At 40.3% G+C, this 24708-nt stretch overlaps 1 protein-coding gene across 5 annotated transcripts in view; it reads left to right on the top strand.

The window, feature by feature from the left end:
- Positions 1-24708, top strand: part of LOC122559665 (dedicator of cytokinesis protein 4-like) — a 456397-nt gene that overhangs the window by 216255 nt on the left and 215434 nt on the right. For all 5 annotated transcript variants that reach the window (XM_043709518.1, XM_043709520.1, XM_043709517.1 and 2 more), the window contains exons 9-12: positions 8011-8092; positions 10570-10630; positions 10741-10888; positions 17965-18053. In XM_043709518.1, the coding sequence (XP_043565453.1) occupies positions 8011-8092; positions 10570-10630; positions 10741-10888; positions 17965-18053 (380 nt within the window). The remainder of the gene's footprint in view (positions 1-8010; positions 8093-10569; positions 10631-10740; positions 10889-17964; positions 18054-24708) is intronic.

Below are 24708 nucleotides of genomic sequence, written 5' to 3'. Positions count from 1 at the left end.
TGTGGACTTGTTGGGCCGAAGGGCCTGTTTCCACACTGTAAGTAATCTAATCTACACCAGGTTTGCACCTGCAGTATTTGCCTGCAACTAAAACAACACTCACACTGCTGATAATTGAACATGAATATACATTTACAAATGTGAGAACAATTTACGATGATGTGTCACCTGTGCCACGCATATACCCTCAGTTCAGTTTTTTTCTTTCCTTCCCACTATCTCTGGGTGTAGTCTGGTCTCTCCAGCAAAGATAGAGGGAACCTCTTCAATGGAGCCTTTTGACCTTCGGGTGTGTCTGGAGAGCCCCAGACATGCTGAGTCTGTCCTTTCCATGTGCGGGTTGAACTTTGTGGGTTTGATCTCCCAGATGTTTGAGACTGGCAGGATTGTTGGAGGTGGAAGGCCTGACTATCTCTGGAGTATCCTGAGAAAAGAGTCCTGTGGGGCCTGTAAGTGGTCCCTCCTCCGGCTGGGTATGTAATGACATCCCCACTGTTGGCTTGTGAGGACGGGGCACCTGGAGTGAGGTCACAGTTAGCATGTCATTGGTCTGTGCCTTGTTCACTCGAGCAAAGGATGCAGATCTGTGCCCAGAGAGGGCCTGCAGAGAGATCTTGATTCTTCTGTGGTTAATTATTCAAAAAATGAATTGATTTAATAAAGCTGTTCATGAGGTTATAACAGGCTGATATTTACCAAAAATTGGCAAAGTATCAATTTTGGTGAAAAGTTTCTGTCTAAGACCTCTCCTACAGTTTCTCACACTAGTCTCCACTCGCCTCATTAGCTATCCGCCATGCCTGTATGGAGCCCCACTCACGTTGTCATCCCTCTCTGCAGCCTGAAGGAGCCGCCACTTTCTGGACCACCCGGGACTTCCGGCGTTAAATTTTAACACACAGTCCTATACCAGGTCAAGCAATGGTAGCCAGGAACTGCCCTTTACAAAGCATGTGGTGGGGCAGGAACTAAAAACGCATGATTCTGGCAGTAAGTAGGAGGCATGGCTGACATTTCATTGCAAATACCAATGCACATTTGTGAATGCATTGCGAGTTATGAACCGAGACCCACAGATTCTCCATCCTTCATGACATGTTATCTCAGAATCCTGTTTGAGGGAGTGCCAATCTTTCCCTGATGCCCAACATCTCATTGTTCAATGTAGGAACTTCGCATACTGGATAACTTCAGATGTTTGTTAACTTCAGATATTTTTTATTCAGCAGCAGGAAAAGTAATGAAAAAGCAAACCAAAAAAGAACAGCATTTGCTCTGGAAACAAACAGGGACTGCTTGGCTTTCATGCAACAACAAATTTATAGTCAATCGTTGCACTGTAGGCAAAGTGATGATAATCCCTGCTGTAGCTCGATATATTGGGCACTTTTTCAATTAAGCAAAGTGCTGGAGAAGCTCACCAGGTCTGGCTGTATATGTGGTGAGACAAACAGATTTTCTAAATCATGCCTGTGTGGAGAAGATCAGAAACAGAAGAGGTCCTTGGTAATGTGTCTATCACCTGATGAAGGAGCGTCGCTCCGAAAGCTAGTGCGCTTCCAATTAAACCTGTTGGACTATAACCTGGTGTTGTGTGATTTTTAACTTTGTACACTCCAGTTCAACGCCAGCATCTCCAAATCTTGGTAATGTGAGCAGTCAGCATTTGCATCATACACAAATGCCAGTTCAGTATAATCCTCCACACAGAGGAACATTGAAACAAGCAGAGCCATGGAATGCTTGTACACAGACTTTATTCTGAATGCAATACAAGCCAAGTCTCAAGTACAGTGGGAGATTGAGACTGTGGTAAGATTGCTGATGAGTTATTCCCCCCTTCATTACCCAAAAAGGCAAACTTTCATATAAGAGCATATTGTGTTACTTGTATTTGAAGGTGAGATGAAATAATCTCCAGGCCCTTGAGCAGCTGAAGACATTTTGGATTTTCTTTATGAATTGTGGTCCACGGATGCCACTTATAAGGTTGCCTGTAATTTCTTCTGCTTCAGAGGTGGTTATGATTGATATGTGATGACCAATGTCTTGTTCAGCTTTGTTTGTGACAGGATTTGTATCCCACATTGTTTGACAATGTATACATTTCTCATGCTTACAGATGTTTGCAATCAACACTGCATAATTAATACAGTTGCCCCTGACATCACTCAGGAGAAAATGCAGACAAGAGAAAGAACATTTATCCAACCTGCTACAAATAAATTGCGCACTTACAATTTGCATGATGATGGAAGGAAAGCAGCCCACTTTTGGCAGAGAGTATTGTAGGCTCAGCCTGGTAATCCAGGTCCCCCCAACACACACAATTGTGAACCCTTTATTGTTCCTTTCTTCCTTGCAATCCTGATTAACCCCATCAGTACTGAGGTTCCAATTCTTCCAACCAGCTTCTTTCCTTTGTCTTTACATCCCGACATTACCCTGTCTGCCCTGGCCCTATAACGTGGTCATGCAACCATCAAGTTGCATTGTTCCCTTCTGAAACCAGAGTGGTTGTGACCACTGATGACCATCCCTTCCTTACATAGTAACCCACATCCCCTAATGCACCATTGTCTCCTTCCCATATATGTTGAGTTGCTTCCCTTCACGGTTACTATTTCCTTTGAATTTCAGCATGGTGCCTCTAATCCCTTGTACTGACATTGCCAACTTCCATCACAGCAATAGTGCCTGATAACCTCCCTTGATGTTCACTGAGCTGACCCTCAGAACTGACCTTGACCCACCCCCTAACCAACTTGGAAAAACAGCCCTGACCCAGTTGGGGGAAGAATTAAGGATCAATTGGTTGAGTTTAAAATATTTGTGAGCAATTAATTTTTAAACTCCTGCAATATGAACCTTTAGATTTATGGACAGGAGAGGAGAAGGAACTTGAACCCACCAATTCTCTTCCCTCTTGTCTGTAATCATGTGATTTATTTTTGAAAAGATAGGTGTTTGTGTTTTTTAACCCTACTGGTGTGTCTGCATTTAAAATTACCAGCAGCCAACTTCTGTGATTAAATATAGCAGTAGATTAAACAAAGAGAGAATTATTTATTTTCACACTTTCCTTAATAGATCTAATGCTATCAGTCACACACCACACATTCAAGACGCAGTTCATGAAGGTAGTGCATTTCTGCAAATGTTAAACCAAAGTAATAGTTAACATGTCATAGGATGGGATCTCTACAGTGCAGAAAGAGGCTAAAAGAGAAAATGCTGGAAAATCTCAGCAGGTCTGGCAGCATCTGTAAGGAGTGAAAAGAGCTGAAGTTTTGAGTCTAACTGACCCTTTGTCAAAGTCTGCACCTCTGAAGATAATACTACCCAGACCTAACCCCTGACCCTATCCCCACAATCCCACATTTGCCATGGCTTATCCACCTTGCCTGCATGTATCTGGACATTATGGGGTAATTTAGCAGTCAGTCCACTTAACCTGGAGTGTGGGAGAAAACCCACACAGACACTGGGAGAACATGCTAACTCCACACAGGCAGTCGCCCAAGGTTGGAACTGAACCTGGGTCCCTGGTGCTGAGAGTAGTGCTAACCATTGATCCACCAAGCCTCTTCAGTATTAAATAAAACAATATTTTCTTTTCCTGTTCGGAAGTGTATTTCAGATAAATTCATGTAGCTGGAGTTGGATATCCAGACGAATTGCAGGGGTCATTTGAAGAGAGGTCTCTTCAGCTGCTCAGCTCAGTAGGAAGTCGTGATGTTATCTTAAGGTCTAATTTATTTTCAGGTAGAGTTGGAGCTTCAGAATCAGGGCTGGAAAGTTTCCTCAAAAAATGTTTATGTCTCTTTGTTCTTAAAAGGAAAAGGTATCTGTTGTCTTGTTAGTATTATTCTGTTAGCTACCTCCATGTCTTTTGAACGTTTGGCACAAAAGGATTTCACAGACACAGTTTTAGTCACATGGTCAATGGTTGTTGATATTCAATGGAAGCAAAATGTGGTCTTTCACATGTAATTTATAGATAACAAAACAACAGAACTGCAGTTGCTGGAAATCTGAAATAAAAACAAATTGCTGGAGAAACTCAGCAGGTTTGTCATCATCTATGGAAAGAAAGCAAAGTTAATATTTCAAGTCCAGCGATCCTCCTTTGCAACAATTTTAGATAACTGCTCTTGTCAGGTTTCCTTGCAAATTTCCTTTGCAAATTTGGTGACGTACCATCAAAATCCATTGACTATGTTTCGGGATTATCTTTGATAATGACAGGTGTAATTTCGACATTGGAGTGTTGTTTTGGCATGTCACCATTGTGATTCAATTTCAAAATTTCCAAAAGCTTGTCAGTCGGGTTGAAGTTGCAAATGTGATATCTTCCTGGGTGTGACACTTAGGCATTGTACAAAATAATGTTTTTACTGACATTTGTTCAAATTCTGTTTTAGTTTGAAAAGAGATTAACAGAAATATTTTTATTAGAAATCTGTTATTATGGCTACTAACTTAAAACAGTGGTCAAATTTAGCAATTCTGTGAACCAACTTTTTTGAACCGATTTATAAAAATAAATTTTACGGGCGGCACGGTTCCTCAGTGGTTAGCACTGCTGCCTCACAGCACCTGAGACTCGGGTTCAATTCCCGACTCAGGCGACTGACTGTGTGGAGTTTGCACATTCTCCCCGTGTCTGCGTGGGTTTCCTCCGGGTGCTCCGGTTTCCTCCCACAGTCCAAAGATGTGCAGGTCAGGTGAATTGGCCATGCTAAATTGCCTGTAGTGTTAGGTAAGGGGTAAATGTAGGGGTATGGGTGGGTTGCGCTTCGGTGGGTCTGTGTGGACTTGTTGGGCCGAAGGGCCTGTTTCCACACTGTAATGTAATGTAATCTAATCTAATCTAATGGTATGATTAATTCCTTGGATTGAGGTGCTTAAGAAGAAATCAGACAGTGATTTAAACTTTATTGAAAGACATGACTGGACCCTTCAATTCCTGCAAACCGCTATGTATAATATTGCAGTGATTGGATATCGTTTATTTTAAAATTGCATGAACAGCTTATTCCAGAACTCCTGAGATACAGTTCTGTATCTTTTTCCTTCGTTAAGTCCATGGATTCTTTATAAATCATTTTATGGCAAGGTTTACTTTTCAGTATTTGTGGAATGTGCAGAACAAGTTTCATGAACTAAATCAAGAAAAGTAAAAGAATTAAAACAAATATTTGTTTTATAATGTTTTTTTAAAGTTTCTGCAGTAATTTGTTGACCAGGCGATTTCTCCATCAGCCAATGTCATGAGATTAAACTGATATCTCCACAAACAGAAGTCTGTGTAAACAATCAGGACTGTAGGAAATTAGTAGACACCCACTGTTTCATTTTTTCTTCTTCTTTAAGTATGAAAGTTTAAACTTTCATTTTATTCACCATTATTCATGCACTTTAGTCACGCAGTCCTAAGCGCCTTCAATTGTGCGAGAATGGAAAGAATAGAAAAAGCAAAACAGCATAACTATCTTGACTCCCCGTGTGCCTGGGTGGAGGAATCAATAAATCATAAAACAATGAGTATAAAGTTCTGCAATCATTTATTCCATGTAAATAACTTGGGATCAGGTTGCGTGTGCATCTTTCTGGATCCATGCAGGGAATGTCAGACTGTTGTGTCCTGGGCCGTTTTAGCAGTATATGTGTCTTTTTAAGATTTTTCCAGTTATCAAGTTAAATTTTCCTTTTTTCCATGCATTTGTTTGAACATTTTTTCTCTCCTTTGGGTCCACAGAAACTATTCACCAACCAAAGTGAGCAGATGGCCAATTCTTAGAACTGCTTTTCCCAGTCCACAGGGAAGCACAAAAGACTAGTTGAAAGTACTCCTTTTGATTTTCACTCCTCTTTGGGGAAAACCTCTGCCCTTGTCGTCTTACTTTTTACTGAGTATTTTATTTTAATTTCTGAATCAGTTTAATGGAATTTGCAAAAAATTGTGATATTTATATGTTACTGTTTAGAAATATGAATTTTATTGAGTGCAACTTAAATATAGAACAAATAGATGCTGAGGTTTATCATTCTCCTGAAAGTGAAAAAGATGGTTCATCTTCGTCAGGAGACCCGACACATTAATCTATTCTTTCTCATTTTTGATGTGAATGGATTTGTTTCCATTAATTTCTGCTTCCATTTCAATTTTCCAGAAATTCCACTATTGTAATTTAAATTGATGAAACATTTTGAAGATTTATCAGGAATGCATTTTTTCTTGAAAATGTGAATCTATTCTTTCCAAAAGACCCATCTTCAAACCGATATTCAAAGTTGTCAAAACAAATTAAGATACTTTCAATTCTGAGAGACAAACCTATATTTTAAATTGGATGCACGTAGTCATCTTGCATTAATTAGTGTCTAGGAACATATTCTACATTTAATTGAGCACCACACTTTGACAAAGGATTTTAACCTCATAGTTTTGACAACACGTCTGCATTTGAAATGCTGAAGGGGTTGAATTATCAAGAATGGATAAACAGGCCTTTATTCATTAGAATTTAGAAACATGAGGGATGATATTATTGACGCGCACAAGATCCTGAGGAGACTTGACAGGGTAGATGTTGAGGAGGTGTTTCTGTTAGTGGGGGAATCTCAGACCAGGAAACATAATTATTCAGTAGAGAGGATATTTATTTAAACTGAGAAACAAAGGAATTTCTTCTCTGAAGGTAATGCATGTCTAGAATTAGGTAAAAACAATGACTGCAGATGCTTGAAACCAGATTCTGGATTAGTGGTGCTGGAAGAGCACAGCAGTTCAGGCAGCATCCGAGGAACTGTTCCTCGGATGCTGCCTGAACTGCTGTGCTCTTCCAGCACCACTAATCCAGACCCATGTCTAGAATTCTGTACCCCAGAATATTGGCAAGGTTAGATGACTAAAAGTACTTAAAGAGGAGATAGATAGATTATTGAAATATTGATGAGTTCATGGTGATGAGGACCTGGCAGTAAAGCAGAGTTGAGGCCTGTGGTACATTAACTAAGATTTTTTTAGAATGATAGGGCGGGCTGGAGGGGATGAATGCTTGATTCTTCCTACTCATGTGAGGTGCTACTGACACACTACATTGTAGTCACCATTTTATTAAATCTCTCAAGTATAGCAAAGCCAGTTGCTTACTGAGAGTTTCTTAATTTATATGTTAGTTTCTTTTATTTTAGTTCTTCCATTTGTAAAATTATCGTATTTCATTTTATAAGCTAGCATCATTCTTATGCATATGGCATTTCTTCATGCACCGAACACTTATGCTTCAACATCTACTAGAATGACCACCAGAATGTGGGACAGGAGAAACCAGCATTGTTCTCCTCAGCACAAAATTGAGGAGTTTTGAGAGAGATACGCAATCATGAGCAGTTTTAAAGCTGTAAATGAGGAGAAACTTGGGTTGAAAATCTGAGGACCCAAGTTTAGGCGACTGGCAAATGAATCAAAGACAGCATAAGAAAGCATATCTTTTATACACAACAAATTGTTGTGATCTGAACTGCATTGCCCAAAGGGGTGTTGGAATATGAATCAATTATAAATTTCAGAAAGGAATTGAAGGTAAGAAAACAACTTCAAGGGAACGGAGGGGAAAGAGCAGGCCAGTGGGACTAATTGAATTGCTCTTCAGCTGTAATGGGCTTCAAGTCATTCTATCGTTCAATGATCATATGGAAGTCACTATGATTACAAATAGACTTGGATATAGTCACTGTTTCAATGCCTGCATGACAAGAAACTATAATGCAAAATAGAATTTTCAGCAACTGGAGGCCTTTAAAACAATAATTTTAAAGAAGTCCTTTTTGAATAGGGCTCGATATCTTGTACGAACAGAAATAATTTATGGAGTTTGTATAAGATTATGAATTTCTTCCAGTTGGCTAACTATCATGATGATTCCAAATTGTAATGTCTAATATTATAGATACTGCATTGAAAGATGATGAATCCTCATTGCCACCTTCATCTTCTTGCAGTGAAAGATTCTTTGTAAAATTGAATAAGAATGGATTACCGAAATTTCCGGAGAGAATGGAAAGGCAATGCACTCTCTTTGTTGTAAGTATAACATTTACAGTTAACTTTTAATATATCTGATTAGCAGGGCAAGCATTTATGTAGTTTAACTTTTGCTTGTTTGATTGGTTAACATAAATGCTATTTGTACAGTGTTTTTAATGAATTGCAGAAATTGCTTTATATTCCTCTTCTGTAGATCTTAAAGCTCTCTTTGTTTTGAAACCTAATCAGGTGGTAAACTTGTAGTGTGACCTATGACGTTCTTAGTTTAAGTGGAAAGCTAATTGTTGTGCTTGTAATATTTATACAGTTTTTTGGGGAAGTGTGTTCAAAAAGGTTAAATCAAGATCAATGGCTATGGATGTTAAATTGTATTGGCAAATTCATTTTAGATTTCTTTCATGGAATCTGAATGTCACTGGTCAGCCAATACTTGTTGTTCACCCTTAATTTCCCTTCAATTGATGTGGCTCCCTATACCATTTCAGAGGGCAGTTAAGGGTCAATCCATTGTTGTCAGTCTGAATTCTGGTGCAGGCCAGACCAACTAAGGATGGCAGATTTTCTTCCCTACCGGGCATTAATAAACCAGATGGGCTTTACAACAAACAGCAATTGTTTCATAATCACTATGACTGAGACTAGTTTTCAATTCTAGGTTTTAAACAATTGAGTTTAAATTCCACTTGTGGTGGGACTTCAAAGAAACAAAAGTATTTGCCTTAAAACAGGAACCAGCCTACCCTTTATTATGGCCAATGATTCACCCCTGGGCAGAGATATGCATGTTTCATATTGTTCTGAAATAATAATTATTGATAACACAATTGACAAAAAGGAGATCTCTGAATTATTTGATTATTACATTTTATTTAGTGACTAATGCGATTTTATGTTGTGACTAATGAGGGAAGTCCTAGGTTTGCCATTGCATCTTTAGGACAATGTAGCTGTGCAACCTTCCCTCTATCCCAAATAATTCTATTAAAACGTGGCAGATAATTCTTGTGCCAATTTCAGGAAAATCTTTTTCCATTTCCTTAAGACATAGGAGTGGCCCATCAATTCCCTGTGAGATCAAGAATTTATCAATCTCTGCCTTGAAGACGCCCAACGTCCCGGCCTCCACTGCGCTCCGTGGCAATGAATTCCACAGGCCCACCACTCTCTGGCTGAAGAAACGTCCCCTCATTTCTGTTTAAATTGACCCCCCTCTAATTTTAAGACTGTGCCCACAGGTCCTAGTCTCTCCGCCTAACAGAAGCAACTTCCCAGTGTATTTGAGGAGGCATCAAGTAGCAATGTTTTCCATTACATATCTGTAGCTGAACACAACTTTCCCCAGCCAAAGCTCACCATCTGTCTTAATGATAATAAGGATTTAAGACTTTAAAGGCCTTGATGTGGGCCCACAAAAGCTGCACTACCTCCAGTGGCCGGCCCAAAAGATCAAAGTCTCCCATCTTAGTGCACTTATGTTGCTTACCTATCAACCTCATAAAATTTTGGAATGTTATTTCTTGCCCCTGATGGCTTGGATTGTCTAATCAAAATGAAGAAAATTTGAGTAGAAATCATACAAGGACAACACAAATGATGTGGTTGCATCACACTCAAAAGAATTCAACTAAGGTCTGTTACAAAATGCTGCTGCTTCATGTCTCGGTCACCTTCCCGCCCACATCTGCCTTTCCTTTGGTTTCTGACAAAATCCACTACCCTTTCCTTTTACCTCCTTTTCACTCCTTGCTGTTTCCTTTGAGTTGTTCCTTGCACAGTCTTCCTTTCCCTTTCTCTTATCCTTTCCTTCATCTTTGTTGTTCCTTGTTGAACTTCTTGTCCATGTCCAACATCACCTGCTCTTGTTGCCCCTACTTCCCCCTTACCTTCCCCACAAGCCCTCTCTCCTCCTTATCCTCTTCCTAAATTCTAGATTCAGTAGAATGAATGGCTTGCTTCTGTTCCAATACCTCATGGTCTTTGCATTAGTAAAAGGAGGGAGAAAAAGTTAGACACTGAAAATCCTTTCCTGGTTTATTCATACAACTGATAGCACAAGTTTCTACGTAATTTAGTATGAAATTTAACAACTGCAATGATGCTTCTAACTTTTAAGTTAAATGAAACAGCTTTTAAAATAAATGAAAAAGTTAGGTGATCACTTCCATTGTTTCTTCAAATCATAATTTTCACTCCTATCAATGCTACTGATAGATTGTAAAACTGTTATTGTTGACATGGAAGTAGATCTGTCATCTCAGCTGCAAATAATTTGTGGCTCAAGGAAAGTCAAGTAACTGAGTAAAAAAATTCTGTTACATTCACTTAAAATTATTTTCAAGGTTTCTATTTTTAGACCATCAGGAATCACACTACTCAATTCAGCTAAAATATTAATTTAATATAGACCTTGTTTAAACCATCAGTATAAAACTGAAGATCCAAAGCGAAGTAGTATTTCAGTAAAGCTTTGTAAAATGGTGTTACAACCTGTTCTGATTCTGTGTCTTTTTCAGGATTTGGGGAGCAGTGACATCAGGAAGGATATATATATTACCGTTCACATTATAAGACTGGGTAAAGTTAATTTTCTTTGTAATCAAAGGACTTTTAATCTTTTCAATCTACATTTATTCCATGCAAATTTATTGAAAATAAATATATGTTTATCTGGTGTGACACCACAGGTCGAATGGCTGCAGGAGAGAAGAAGAATACTTGCAATGCACAGTATCGGCGACCATTTGGTTGTGCAGTTCTGAGCATTGCAGACCTGCTGCAAACTGAAAGAGATAGCAGGGACTCTAAAGAGGACCACATGCTTAAAGTCTACATGTACAGTAAAATTTCTCTTTTTGTACTTTTTAGCTGAATATGAAGTTCATGGCATGAGATCTCCTCATGACATTAGGAAGTTTTATCAGTATTTCCAAAGAAGCAAACTGTCAAGCTTTAGTGAACATTTTCGCACACCTATGGCCATCAATGGCAAAAGTTGTTCTTCATTTAGAGTCATAGAGATGTACAGCATGTAAACAGACCCTTCGGTCCAACCCGTCCATGCCGACCAGATATCCTAACTCAATCTAGTCCCACCTGCCAGTACCTGGCCCATACCCTCCAAACCCTTCCTATTCATATACCCATTCAAATGCCTCTTAAATGTTGCAATTGTACCAGCCTCCACCACTTCCTCTGGCAGCTCTTTCCATACACATATCATCCTCTGTAATAAAACGTTACCCCTTAGGTCTCTTTTATATCGTTCCCCTCTCACCCTAAACCTATGCCCTCTAGTTCTGGACTCCCCGACCCCAGGGAAAAGACTTTGTCTATTTATCCTATCCATGCCCCTCATAATTTTGTAAACCTCTATAAGGTGACCCCTCAGCCTCTGACGCTCCAGGGAAAACAGCCCAGCCTGTTCAGCCTCTCCCTATAGCTCAAATCCTCCAACCCTGGCAATATCCTTGTAAATCTTTTCTGAACCCTTTCAAGTTTCACAACATCTTTCCAATTAGAAGGAGACAGAATTGCACGCAATATTCCAACAGTGGCCCAACCAATGTCCTGTACAGGCATCCATTGAGAGAGAGCAAGCTAACATTTGAAGTCTAGATGACTCTTCATCAGAGCTCTTCATCTAATGAAGAGTCATCTAGACTTCAAACGTGAGTGTGCTCTCCCCAGTGATGCTGTGATTTCCAGCATTTTTTGTTTTCAGTGAATTAAGTATGGGTGTGTGTGCAGATAGAGGAGAATCCCCCTTTAATAAGAATGCATTTAGCATAACGAGAGAGCCCTCTAGCAGTAGGGATTCTGTGGTCTGGGGTCATCATAGAATCCCTACAGTGTGGAAACATGCCAATTGGCCCAACAAGTCCACACTGACCCCTCTGAAGAGTATCCCACCCAGATCCATTCACTATAACCCTATTTCTCGACATTTCCCCTGACTAATGCACCGAACCTGCACATCCCTGAACACGATGGGCAATTTAACTTGGCTAATTCACCTAACCTGCACTGTTTTGGACTGAGAAGATACTGGCGCTCCTGAAGAAAACCCACACAGAAACGAGGAAAATATACAGACTCCACACAGACAGTCACCCAAGGCTGGAATCGAACCCGAGTCCCTGGCGCTGTGAGGCATCAGTGCTAACCACTGAGCTACTGTGCGTCATTTAGGGGTTGGGCAGGGTAGTGTGATGTCTAACCAAGGCCACCTTTATTTCCCATCCATTCCTCAAAGCTACTGCATTCTTACCTACTCCAACACTTTCCACTTTGCACCAGACACAACTGCTTCCTCCCTCAGGCATGTTGTTTCAAACATTGCCACAAGGCCTTGAGGCAGTAGAGGCAACATACAGGGGCAATGGGGAAAGAACGTTCATGCCTAGCTGTGAAGGTTGATGATGGGCCTAGTAAAAGAACGACTACAAATGACTCATCTGAGATCCATTGAATATCACATAACGTTGTTCTGTGGAGTGCTGGCCACAACATAGTAGAGCTGGACAATCTCTGCCAGGATGTATCAAAATTACTTCAGGGATGAGTGACTTCAATTACATGGAGCAATGAATGAAGCTGAGATAATTTTCCTCCCGAGAAGATGAAGGAAAGCTTTGATAATAGTGAGGGGCTTTGACGGAGTATGTAAGGTGAAACCACTGCCTGAGGCAAGAAGATCTGTATCCTGAGCGAAAAGATTTAAGATAATTGGAAAGAAAGAATCCATTTGAAGCGAAATGTTTTTGTGCAACAAGTGACAATCTGGAGCATGCTACATGAAAGGGTGGTGCAAGCAGATTCAGTAGTAACTTCCAAAAGAGAATGGAATGCATTCTTGTTGAGGAAAATCTATGCAGTTTTGGGGAAAGAGCAAAGGGTGTGACACTAATTGGGTAACTCTGCCAAAAACTTAGCTGAATGACCATCTTCTCTTCAATCATTCTGTTCTCAAACTATACATTTGTGTGGGGCATGAACTGATTTGTCCATGACAGTCTTGAACCTGGCAGTCCTAGCCCCATTGAAATGCAATTAACCATGTTCACAGTCAGAGTCTCCACTTAAGGTTTGTGGCTGCTGATGAGTTGGAAGACAATAGTGCTTTTAGACCTACAAACCAGAGCATACTGAGGATCATTCTCTAATGATGCAACTGGCAGTTACCCCATCACGAGGTAACTGAGATCATGACTCCCATGACTGGTCAGAATATTATTGAAATCAGTCATTTTCTTGGCTAACATGCGGACTGCAGAGGCTGTTTAATTGTGTAAACAGAGTGAATTTTCCCGGTGTGCAAGAGTGTAAGGTGCCTTCCTGCATTTAAACTCTATGACCACTTGCTCGTTCCCAGCCTAAACATTCCCTCAGGCACACCTCAAATGCAGTATCAGTTGTAAATAACATGATCTTTAAAATGGTTACATATATTTACCTAAAAAGGAAGGCACTATTGTTTTTTAAAAAAAGTGTTTGCCCATCTTAAGTTATGGTTCTGTGGGAAAGATCTTCCACAGCTAACACAGGGTGGTGGTTGATGGGAAATATTCATCCAGGAGTTCAGTTACTAGTGAAGTACCACAAGGATTTGTTTTGGGGCCACTGCTGTTTGTCACTTTTATAAAAGTCCCAAATGAGGTCATGGAAGGATGGGTTAGTAAATTTGTGGATGACACTAAGGTCGGTGGAGATGTGGATAGTGCTGAAGGATGCTGCAGATTATAGGGGGACATAGATAAGCTGCAGAGCTGGGCTGAGAGGTGGTAAATGGAGTTTAATGTGGAAAAGTGTGAGGTGATTCACTTTGGAAGGAGCAACAAGAAGAAAGAGTCCTGGGCTCATGGTAAGATTGTTGACCGTGTAGATGAGCAGACAAATCTATATCCATGCACACAGATCCCTGAAATTTGCCACCCAATTGATAGGGTTGTTAAGAAGACATACAGTGTGTTGGCTTTTATTGGTCGAGGCATTGAGTTTTGGAGCCACGAGATCATGCTGCAGCTGTACAAAACTCTGGTCGGCCACGCTTGGAGTATTGTGTACAGTTCTGGTCACCACATTATAAGAAGGCTGTGGAAGCGTTGGAAAGGGTGCAGATGAAATTTACTAGGATGTTGCCTGATATGAAGGGAAGGTCTTATGAGGAGAGGCTGAGGGACTTGAGGCTGTTTTCATAAGAGAGAAGAAGGTTGAGAAGTGACTTAATTGAGATATACAAGATAATCAGAGGGTTAGATAGGGTGGACAGTGAGAGCCTTTTTCCTCGGATGGTGATGACGAGCACGAGGGGACGGAGCTTGAAATTGAGTGGTGGTAGCCATCAGACAGATGTCAGAAGTAGTTTCTTTACTCAGAGAGTAGTTGGGGTGTGGAATGCACTGGCTGCAACAGAGCAGATGTGCCAACTTTAAGGGCATTTAATGGTCATTGGATAAACATATGAATGAAAATGGAATAGTGTAGGATAGATAGGCTTCAGGTTGGTTTCATGGATCAGTGCAACATTGTGGGCCGAAGGGCCTGTACTGCACTCGAATGTTCTATGTTTTATCAGAGCTTTGCAGTACTTTGGAATGGATGATCTATGGTAGTACTGCTTAGATTTCAGGTTGTGAGATAGACACATATGTAATAGAATATTTGTTTGCTACTGTTAACAAGATTCCTGTCTCATTGTATTTCCAAAAACAATTATGTGATTTATAGTATTATTTCCCAACTCATAATTGACCACCTCAATAGAGTTGCCTCTGCTGGTCATTTAGTTGTTGGCCACCATCCTATTTCATCTTGTGTCTCACTGTCTAGCAATGCTGCTGTATGTAGAGAAGTGTGAATGTCTGCATTTGTGATTGGTGACATGAGGGTAACTCATTTTTCAGGAGTTCTCTCTTTTTGAGATGTCCTGATGAAGATGTTGAATATTTTTCTCTTCATCTTCTTGTTGCCTGATGGCTTTTGCACAAAATAAGCTACCAGTTGTTGGTGTGAAGCTTGTATGTCATCTTTCATGTTCACATCACTATGGAAATCACTCCATAAGAAATTACTTGTAAGCTTCCTAATTCAGCACCTTTCCACTGCCCTGGCCAAAGTTACAATGCTTTCCTCCTGGTGGTTATCACCCATGGGTGTAAGGACATGCTTGAATCATACAATTCCATTGGCAGCTTGACTGCCAAGTCATGGGTGAATCCTTGAACAGTTTTTCCTGATGTTAGCAAGTTTTGAGAAGATTTGTAGCTCAGGTTGAGGTTCTGGATGTCGATTTGCTCGCTGAGCTAGAAGGTGCATTTTCAGCCGTTTCATCACCAGACTAAGTAACACCATCAGTGAGCGTCCGGATGAAACATCGGTGGTATGGCCGCTTTCTATTTTTGTGTTGAGGTTTCCTTGGGTTGGTGATGCCATTTCCTATTTTGTATTTTGTCATTTTTTGCGACCATGTATAAAAATAAAGGAAGGCACTGTTAATATGTTAATATACTGCAGGTTTCCAACACATTAGTTTCAGAAAACATGGGGACACAGTTTAAGGATAGTGAGTAGGCATACGGACTGAGATGAGGAAAAGTTTCTTCAGCCAGAGTGTGGTGGGCCTGTGGAATTCTCTGGCACAGAACGTGGTTCAGGCTAATACATTGAATGTTTTCAAGGAGATACATAGATATATTTCTTGGTGTTAAAGGGACTAAAGGGTATGAGGCAAAAGCAAGAAAAGGGTACTGAGCTGGATGATCAGCCATGATGCTGTTGAAGGGCAGAGCAGGCTTGAAGGGCTGAATGGCCTACTCTGGTTTGGATTTTTCTATGTTTCAATATCTGTTAAATGATAGCCTAAATATTAAGCCTAAATGATAGCCTAAATATTTCTCATCTCCACTATGTATTTCCAATCTTAAAATGGAAGTTTCCAATCCCAGAAGAGAGATTGCACCTTAATTTTGGGGGAGATGAATATGTATCAGGAAGCTGCTGATTTCCTGAATTAAGTTCTGGGTTGGATGGCCCAGGCTCAGCTTTCCTGTCCACTGACAATTGAGGCTCTTCTGATTGCAAATATCTCTGCTCAAGCTGGGGTAAGTGAGACGAGTAAACTCATGTGGGGCTACCTGTCAGTTGGGGGCAAGGTGGATATACATTCAAAGAATTGGCTGGTAGGCAAGGATTGGCTGGCCTGCCCTTTTTTCCAAATCCACTGCCACTACACACCCCTCCAACCCCAACCCAAAAATGCCATTGCATCCAAATAAAACACTTGGTCCTTGCAATATTGGTGGTTGTTGTGACAGCAGCAAACCTTCTCTATGATGTTGCCAAGTGCAAGAGCTGCTGGTCACTGATTGACTGGCTGGGCAGGATATCTTCACTGTGCACTTGATTTCAGAGGTGCTGCCTGATTGGAGGAGGATATTGTGGGCCTTGCTCTCAAGCGTTTGCTCCGACATTTCATCACCATTTGAGCAAGACACCTGACGAAAGCAAACAATTCCAATTCTGGTATGTTTGTTTTTTATACACAGGATCTGCCTGTAAGATAAACATTAAAACATTGGAGAGTCTTTAATTCAGTGTTCTGAAAATTTGTTAAAAGGCAATTTTTGTGTGCGTGCGTATGTGTGTGTGCGCGCGCACCTTTGTTAAATCACCAAGCCACATTGCAGATCTGGTGTTCCTTTAACAGCAGAGTAGAATCTTTTATCTTTAATGATCAAGTGAAGGGGGCAGAGATGGTTGTGATCATCTGGACTAGCTAATGTGGGTCATTTCTTTCTGGTGAATTTTATTCAGCAGTTCTTGTGAGAACAGACATGGCGAGTTATTAGAGAGAAATGAAGTTCAGTGCTCCATGGTATGTTGTGACCTTAATAACCCCTTTTGGCATCTGTGCAGTGGGTAAACTCCACTGAATGGGAAAGGAAGAGTTTGAAGAGAAAGGGAGAGGGAAATGTGTTTTGCAACTTTTTGAATTCTCCTTTCGCATCTTCACATAAACAAAGTTATGCATCATTTACAAATTAAATAAAATTTCTAAATAAATTATAAATGATGGGGGATATCTAAGTATGCTGACAGTGTGGCAGGCAGGGTTGAACTTAGTTCTTCAATAAAAGTTGTGATCTGCATCCAAGATTTGAGATTGAATAATATTGTTTAGTGAGTTCCCCAGTACTCTCAAGATATTTATTTTTATTTAAGTGGTGTCAGAGTGGAAATCAACAAAACTCAAGAAATTTCAGGCTTTTTAATTATATGTAATAAAATTAGAAACAAGATCATTTATTTTCAGTGGTCGTGTGAAGTAAGCACATTGAGGAGACTTCATTTTGATTGTTTATGCTTCATCAGGTTTGAAACAAAACAAAACTTAAACTTCTATGCATTTTATACCAGTTGGTAATTCTGAGTATTCTGTTGCATTCACACAGAGTGGGATCTGAAATTCCTCATGTTCCATTGATTTCCAACTCTGATTTTAGTGGAAGATGGGTGGATTGCCAATGGAAATGACAGTTTATCCAGTTGTGTTAAGAATTAAACCATAAACTGGACACCCATTACTTAGGCAGTCAATCGGATGATTTGTAACTGAAGGAATAGGGAGCTCAGATAGCGTCCACTTCTAACGCCCCAAGAGAGAGTCAAGATTGTTTTTTTTTCTCTCGGCAGTCAGGGGTGAGTGACATTTTGGATGGAACTCTGGCAATAAAGCTTGTACCCTCCACCCCATGTTATTGCAATACCCTCTCATTGACCCTAAAGGACATCATCTGGTGTGCTGTCAGCCAGGAACATAGCCTGAGCAAGTATTTTGATGAATAACTTTTTTAGATAAATCATATACTTTTTAATTCCTTTTTGAAATTATGTGTTCCATTTTGTTCTAGGTGCAATACTGAAAGTGAATGGTACCAAATACATGAAAATATTATCAAGAAGTTAAATGCCCGGTACAATTTGACAAGCTCAAATGCTGGTGAGTGAAAAATTTTAACGCTTTGGGTCACACAATAAGGATACTTCCATGGTATGGATTAGGAATGCATTATATGGCATTACATTGTGTTGGAGCACTGATATTAAAATTCTATTACATAAGCAGAAGAAAGATTTTTAGGATCCTTCTTGAACAAAACACTTAAAAAAATTCTAAGAGACAGAACATTTTATTTTGTAATTACAACTACAGTATTCCCTCATGAAGGAATGTAACGTAGACTTTCTGGTTTAGTTCTTGAACAGAATATTAGTGATCAATAATTCTTTAATATTGGCATTCAGTACATTCAGTGAATGTATATATTACATGTCCACACTTTTGTAAAGTCCTTTGCAATAGCTTTTAATAGTGGTTACATATGTTAATCTCTTGGGTGGAATTGCTTGTTGTAAGCTTTAGTATGGAAGAGCAAAATGTGTCTGTTTCTGTGCTCTATTGTCCTTTGTTCTTTGTTTTGTCACCTCCAAATCTCCATTATTTATCACCTAGAAGGACAAGGGTAGCAGAAATATGGGAAAAGCACCATCAGCAAGTTGCTGACAAGTTGCATTCTACCCCTGATATGGAACTGTATTGTACTTCACTGCTGGAATATTCTGGAATGTCTTCTTTCTATTGGTGCTATGGGTGTAACTACAATGGACTGCAACAGTATTAAAATGCAGCTCAACATCACATTTTTCAAGATGCATTGAGGATGGGCAAACCCACAAACCCAAGAATGTTGTTTTTTTCTTAACTCATGGAATGTAGACATCTCTAGCTAGACCAGCATTTATTGCCCTACCCTAATTGCCCAGAGGGCAGTTAAGAGTCAACCGCATTGTTGTGGGTCTGAAGTCACATGTAGGCCAAACTAGGTAAGGATGGCAGTTTTCTTCCTTAGTGAACCAGATGGATTTTTCTAACAATCAACAATGGTTTCATGGTCATCATTAGACTCTTAATTCCAATTTCTTCATTAAATTCAATTTCCACCATCTGCCATGTCAGGATTTGAACGCAGGTCCCCGAGCATTACCTGCGTTTCTGGATTAATAGTCCAGTGATAACACCAGTAGGTCACTGCCTCCTAGAATGCATAACAAACAAAATTGTTATCAAACACAGGACAAGACAGCTGTACTGCATAATTCCCTGTTGGATTTTTTGTATGAACTGGTTTGGGTCAGTCTCAACCTACCTACCAGTTTGTATAGGTCCATCCCTCAAATCTGTGCTAAGTCAGTACTGGAGGCAGAAGCCCCTTACTCTCTTCCCCTGCCACTGTAGAAAGAGGTGGTCCCCTCATGTATGAGAAAGGTCCACAAATGTGTGGAGCAGAGGGGTATTTACTTTGCAGTTGGCTGTGTTATACTTCGAGGTGTACTTAATATTGACAGTGGTTACCTCATTTAGAAAATCAATGAAGAATATTCTTGAACATAAAATTTAATTAAGAATAATATCAAAGACACACTTCTATGGAACATTTCACGAATATGAGCAAAACATGTTTTTTTGTTGAAAGGATAATTTTGTTTCGATGAACAAACAAGGTTATCACAGTGGGGGGGGGGAGGGAGGAATGAAGGGAAAACTATTATAGTAATGAATGTGGCTGGGAATTTGTTATGGTGTATAATTAAAAAGTAAAGGCTGGACTAAATACAGCTCTGCTTTCTTGCTACAAATTCAGTATCTAGCAATTGGCACATTTGGGTATCTGTTATAGGTCAATAACTAAGAACAAGTGATTTACTTGGAGTTTGGGTTTAACATCCATGAAATGGTAACATGGTGTATTTATTATTGACAATATAAGGCAGCAGAAACAGCTTCCACAATGGGCTCCATGGCAACAATTTAGAAAGCTTTCATTTGTTCTCAAAAGGGACGGAATCCACTGAAACAGTGTTGTGCGCTCTGCAAGTATAATGTCTCTGCTCCTTTCCTTTTGGAAGGGACATAACATTGTTTTGAATAACTTGAAACAAAGAACCCTGCACTGCTGATGAACATCCGTGTGATCATTTTTTATTGGGTCTTGTTGTTCTTGAGGGGAGTTCTTGAACAATGGTTTCTACTATGCTGTTTAACTTTTATATACGCAGAGCTAACATTACTTTGAATTTTTCTGCACATATTGTTTCCGGTCTGCACTTTTCCAATGTTAATAGTTTTAAACTGCACCTCTTTATCATAGTATGATAAAGCACAGTAGACTATGGCTCTTTGAGGTAAAAACAATGACTGCAGTTGCTGGAAACCAGATTCGGGATTAGTGGTGCTGGAAGAGCACAGCAGTTCAGGCAGCATCCGAGGAGCAGTAAAATCAACATTTCGGGCAAAAGCCCTTCATCAGGAATAAAAGCAGAGAGCCTGAAGCGTGGAGAGAAAAGCTAGAGGGGGGTGGGGGTGGGGAGAAAGTAGCATAGAGTACAATAGTTGAGTGGGGGAATGTTGGGCCACGGGGCGGTTTGGTTGATTGGTGCGGGTGTCTCGGAGATGTTCCCTAAAGCGCTCTGCTAGGAGGCGCCCAGTCTCCCCAATGTAGAGGAGACCGCATCGGGAGCAACGGACACAATAAATGATATTGGTGGATGTGCAGGTAAAATATTGATGGATGTGGAAGGCTCCTTTAGGGCCTTGGAAGGAGGTGAGGGAGGAGATGTAGGCGCAGGTTTTGCAATTCCTGCGGTGGCAGGGGAAGGTGCCAGGATGGGAGGATGGATTGTAGGGGCGTGTGGACCTGACCAGGTAGTCACGGAGGGAACGGTCTTTGCGGAAGGCGGAAAGGGGTGGGGAGGGAAATATATCCCTGGTGGTGGGATCTTTTTGGAGGTGGTGGAAATGTCAGCTCTTTGAGCATGCTTTCTTTTGAATACTTTTCCGCTTCCCCTACCCCTGCAGGGAGTGCTTTCCAGACTATGGCCCACTGTAATTAAATCAATTGACACGTCTCTTTTTCCTTTGTTAACTGGCTTAAAAAAATCTCCTCTGGTACTTTACAATTCTGATAGGAAAAGCAATTCCTCCTTATTTACTCTCTCCAAAGTCTTCAAGAATTTGAAACTTGAATCAATCAGGTGTCTTCATTTTCTTTGCTCTGTGGAGAATGACTCTATTTGCTCTCGAGTTGGTACATAACTGAAAATCTTTTCTTCCAATGAATCTTGTCTGCATCCTCTGAGACCTTGTCATCCTTCCTGAGCTGTGGCGCCTGGGAATGGACTGTAAGTTGGCTGGAAGATCAATCAGTGTTTTGTAAAATTTTAGCATAGCTTCCATGCTTTTAAGTTTTTGTCTCCAATTATAAAGCCAAGGATCCTAAGTGCCTTTTTGACAGTCTTCTCAACTTGTCATGTCATCTTTGAAGACTTGTGTATGCTCCTGCATTTCTTTTAGAATTGCAGCACTTAGTTTGTTTTGTTTCTAGGTAAAAACAATGACTGCAGATGCTGGAAACCAGATTCTGGATTAGTGGTGCTGGAAGAGCACAGCAGTTCAGGTAGCATCCGAGGAGCAGTTTCTAACATACCCCTTATTTTCCATATTGGCTGTGCAGATGTTTGAGGCCTGTCAGTGTTAGTGATTTCCAGAACCAAAAGTCAATGTCTAACACCGATTGCTGTGCATGGAACAGCAGAGAAACTGTATGTGCCCACAGCCATACAGCTTAGAGGGGGCATTAATTGCATCTGTCATGTACCTTCACATTTCATCCCTTTATACAATCCTGAAGTCTGTTACTATCCTCCACATAGAGTCATAGAGATGTGCAGCATGGCAACAGACCCTTCAGTCCAACCATCCATGCCGACCAGATATCCCATTTGCCAGCACTTGGCCCATTTCCTTCCAAACCCTTCCTATTCATATACTCATCCAGATACCATTTAAATATTGTAATTGTCCCAGCCTCCACCACTTCCTCTGGCAGCTCATTCCATACATGCACCACCCTCTGGACTGATTAAATGTGAAGAACCTATCATGTAGGAATAGGTTGAAGTAAAGTATAGGAGCAGGTGGAGGCCATTCAGCCCACTCCACCATTAATGAGATCATGGCTGATCTGATATTCCTCAACTCCATTTTCTTGCTTTGTCCCATAACCCTTGATTCCTTCATGATTTCAAGTTTGTCTATCTTAGTTTTGAAAAACTGAACATCCAGCCTTGAAAAACCTCAGCAGAAAAATGTTCTACAATCTCACCATGAAAAAGGGAAACAAAATCCTTCCCATCTGTTTTCAAAGAGTGACTCTTTACTCTTATTATCTTGTCTGGTCCTAACACACTCTAACAAAAAGTTAACTACATCTCCACATCTACCCTGTCTAGCCCCCAGGAATCTCACGTTTCAGTAAGGTCTCTTTTCATTCTTCTAAATGCAATGAGTACAAACCCAACCTGCTGAACTACTACAGAGTATGAAAATCCATTCATACTCTGGATAAACCTAGTGAACCTTCTCTGGACTGCCTCCAGTGCTAGTATATCATTCCTTAGATACGAGGGCTAAATTCTTTCACGGTATTTCAATTGTGACCCTGTTTAGATTCAGCAGGATCCCATACCCCTCTTTCCTTTGAACTAAAGGTCTTGGCTTTCCCTATTACCCACTGAGCTCAGATGCTAACTTGTTGTGATTCATGGACTAGGACTCTTTGTGCTGCAGCTTTCTGCAGTCTTTACCCATTTAAATAATATTCAATGTTTGTATTCATCCTGCCAAATGCATAACTTCATATTCTTTCACGTTATATTCCATCTGCTGAGTTTTTGAATACAGGGTTAACTTATTTATATTCCTCCATATACTATTTGTCATCGTCACTAACAGTACTTGCCTTCTCATCTGCAAACATGGCGATAGTACCTTCACTTCCTTTAACCAAATGACCAATATATACAGTAAATAAATGTGGTCACAACAGTAATCCCTATGGCATTGTCAGTTACAAGTTGACATCCCAAAAATGATACCTTTATCCTCGATTTATGTTTGTATACTACCCCACCATCATGGGCTCTTAAGTAGCCTAATGTACAATACATTATCAAGTGCCTTTTGGAAATCCTGAGTAAAACTGTTGCATACAAGACCCGACTTGTACCAGTGCACAATATCTTGCATGTCTTGCAGCTTAAGTTCAGTGAGTTAATGAAGTACTTTTTAATGATAATAGTTTAATGATGGTACTTTTTCTGTTGACTACAATACGAAAGGAGAACAGCATTGCTCAACTGGTATTGAATGGTAACTACTGCAAACATTTTTCATGCACAACTTGTTAATAATAAACCTGTTTGGCTCAACTGGTGAGCTCCCTGTTCCCTGCCCACTTAACATTACTCTGAAGTTTGGGAAGCCATAGCTCTCAACTTACTTTAATACAGATCCATGCCATTGTTTGCTACCCTGCAGTTAATCAAATATATTGTTGTTGTTATAAACTGACTAAGATAATGTATTCTTTGCAATGCATGCCACCAATTTTACAACTTCCAGAGCACTAATTTACCATCATAGTACATAATCACATCACGTGTCACAGAATCAGAGTTGTTGTGGCACAGACGGAGGCCATTCAGCCTATCATACCTGCACTGGCCCTTTAAACGAGCATCATTACCTAGTGCCAATCTCCTTCTTTTTCCCCATGCCCTTGCACACTGTTTATTTCCAAATAATCATATATTGCCCTCTTGAATGTGTCAACTGAACTTGCCTCCACCAAATTTCCAGGCAGTGCTTTTCAAACCCGAACTACTTGCTGGGTGAGAAAATGGTGTTTTCACAACACTCTTGTGCCGATTGCACACACATTTATGCCTTCTCATTCTTCTTCCTTTTACTTTTCCCTGTCTACTCAGTCCAGCCCACTCATAATGAGATCATGAGTTAACTGAAACAATCATTTTTTTCCTGTTTACGCTGACCAATACTTTTGCCTCCCTTTAGTCGAAATCTGAGGTGATACTTTAGAGTGAATATCTTCAATGGTTTATTCAATTAATGTAAATAAATGATTTAATGCCAAATTCGAATGAAATGGTGTATATGTTATTAAGAAATGAAATTCTGATGAAGATTTATAACATTTATTATTATTTGGGTTCTCATGTAGAGTTAAATGGGATTTTGCTTTTTAGTTAGTCATAGAGATATACATCATGGAAACTGACCCTTCGGTCCAACCCGTCCATGCCGACCAGATATCCCAACCCAATCTAGTCCCACCTGCCAGCACCCAGCCCATATCCCTCCAAACCCTTCCTATTCGTATACCCATCCAAATGTCTCTTAAATGTTGCAATTGTACCAGCCTCCACCACATGCTCTGGCAGCTCATTCCATACACTTACCATCCTCTGTGTGAAAAAGTTGCCCCTTCGGTCTCTTTTATATCTTTCTCCTCTCACCCTCAACCTATGCCCTCTAATTCTGGACTTCCCGACCCCAGGGAAAAGACTTTGCCTATTTATCCTATCCATGCCCCTCATAATTTTGTAAACCTCTATAAGGTCACCCCTCAGCCTCCGACGCTCCAGGGAAAACAGCTCTGTTCAGCCTCTCCCTGCCTGTACTCAGATCCTCCAACCCTGGCAACATCCTTGTAAATCTTTTCTGAACCCTTTCAAGT

Source organism: Chiloscyllium plagiosum, chromosome 19 (assembly GCF_004010195.1).
Source record: "Chiloscyllium plagiosum isolate BGI_BamShark_2017 chromosome 19, ASM401019v2, whole genome shotgun sequence".
Lineage (NCBI taxonomy): Eukaryota > Metazoa > Chordata > Chondrichthyes > Orectolobiformes > Hemiscylliidae > Chiloscyllium > Chiloscyllium plagiosum.
This window is presented reverse-complemented; position numbering and strand designations above follow the sequence as displayed.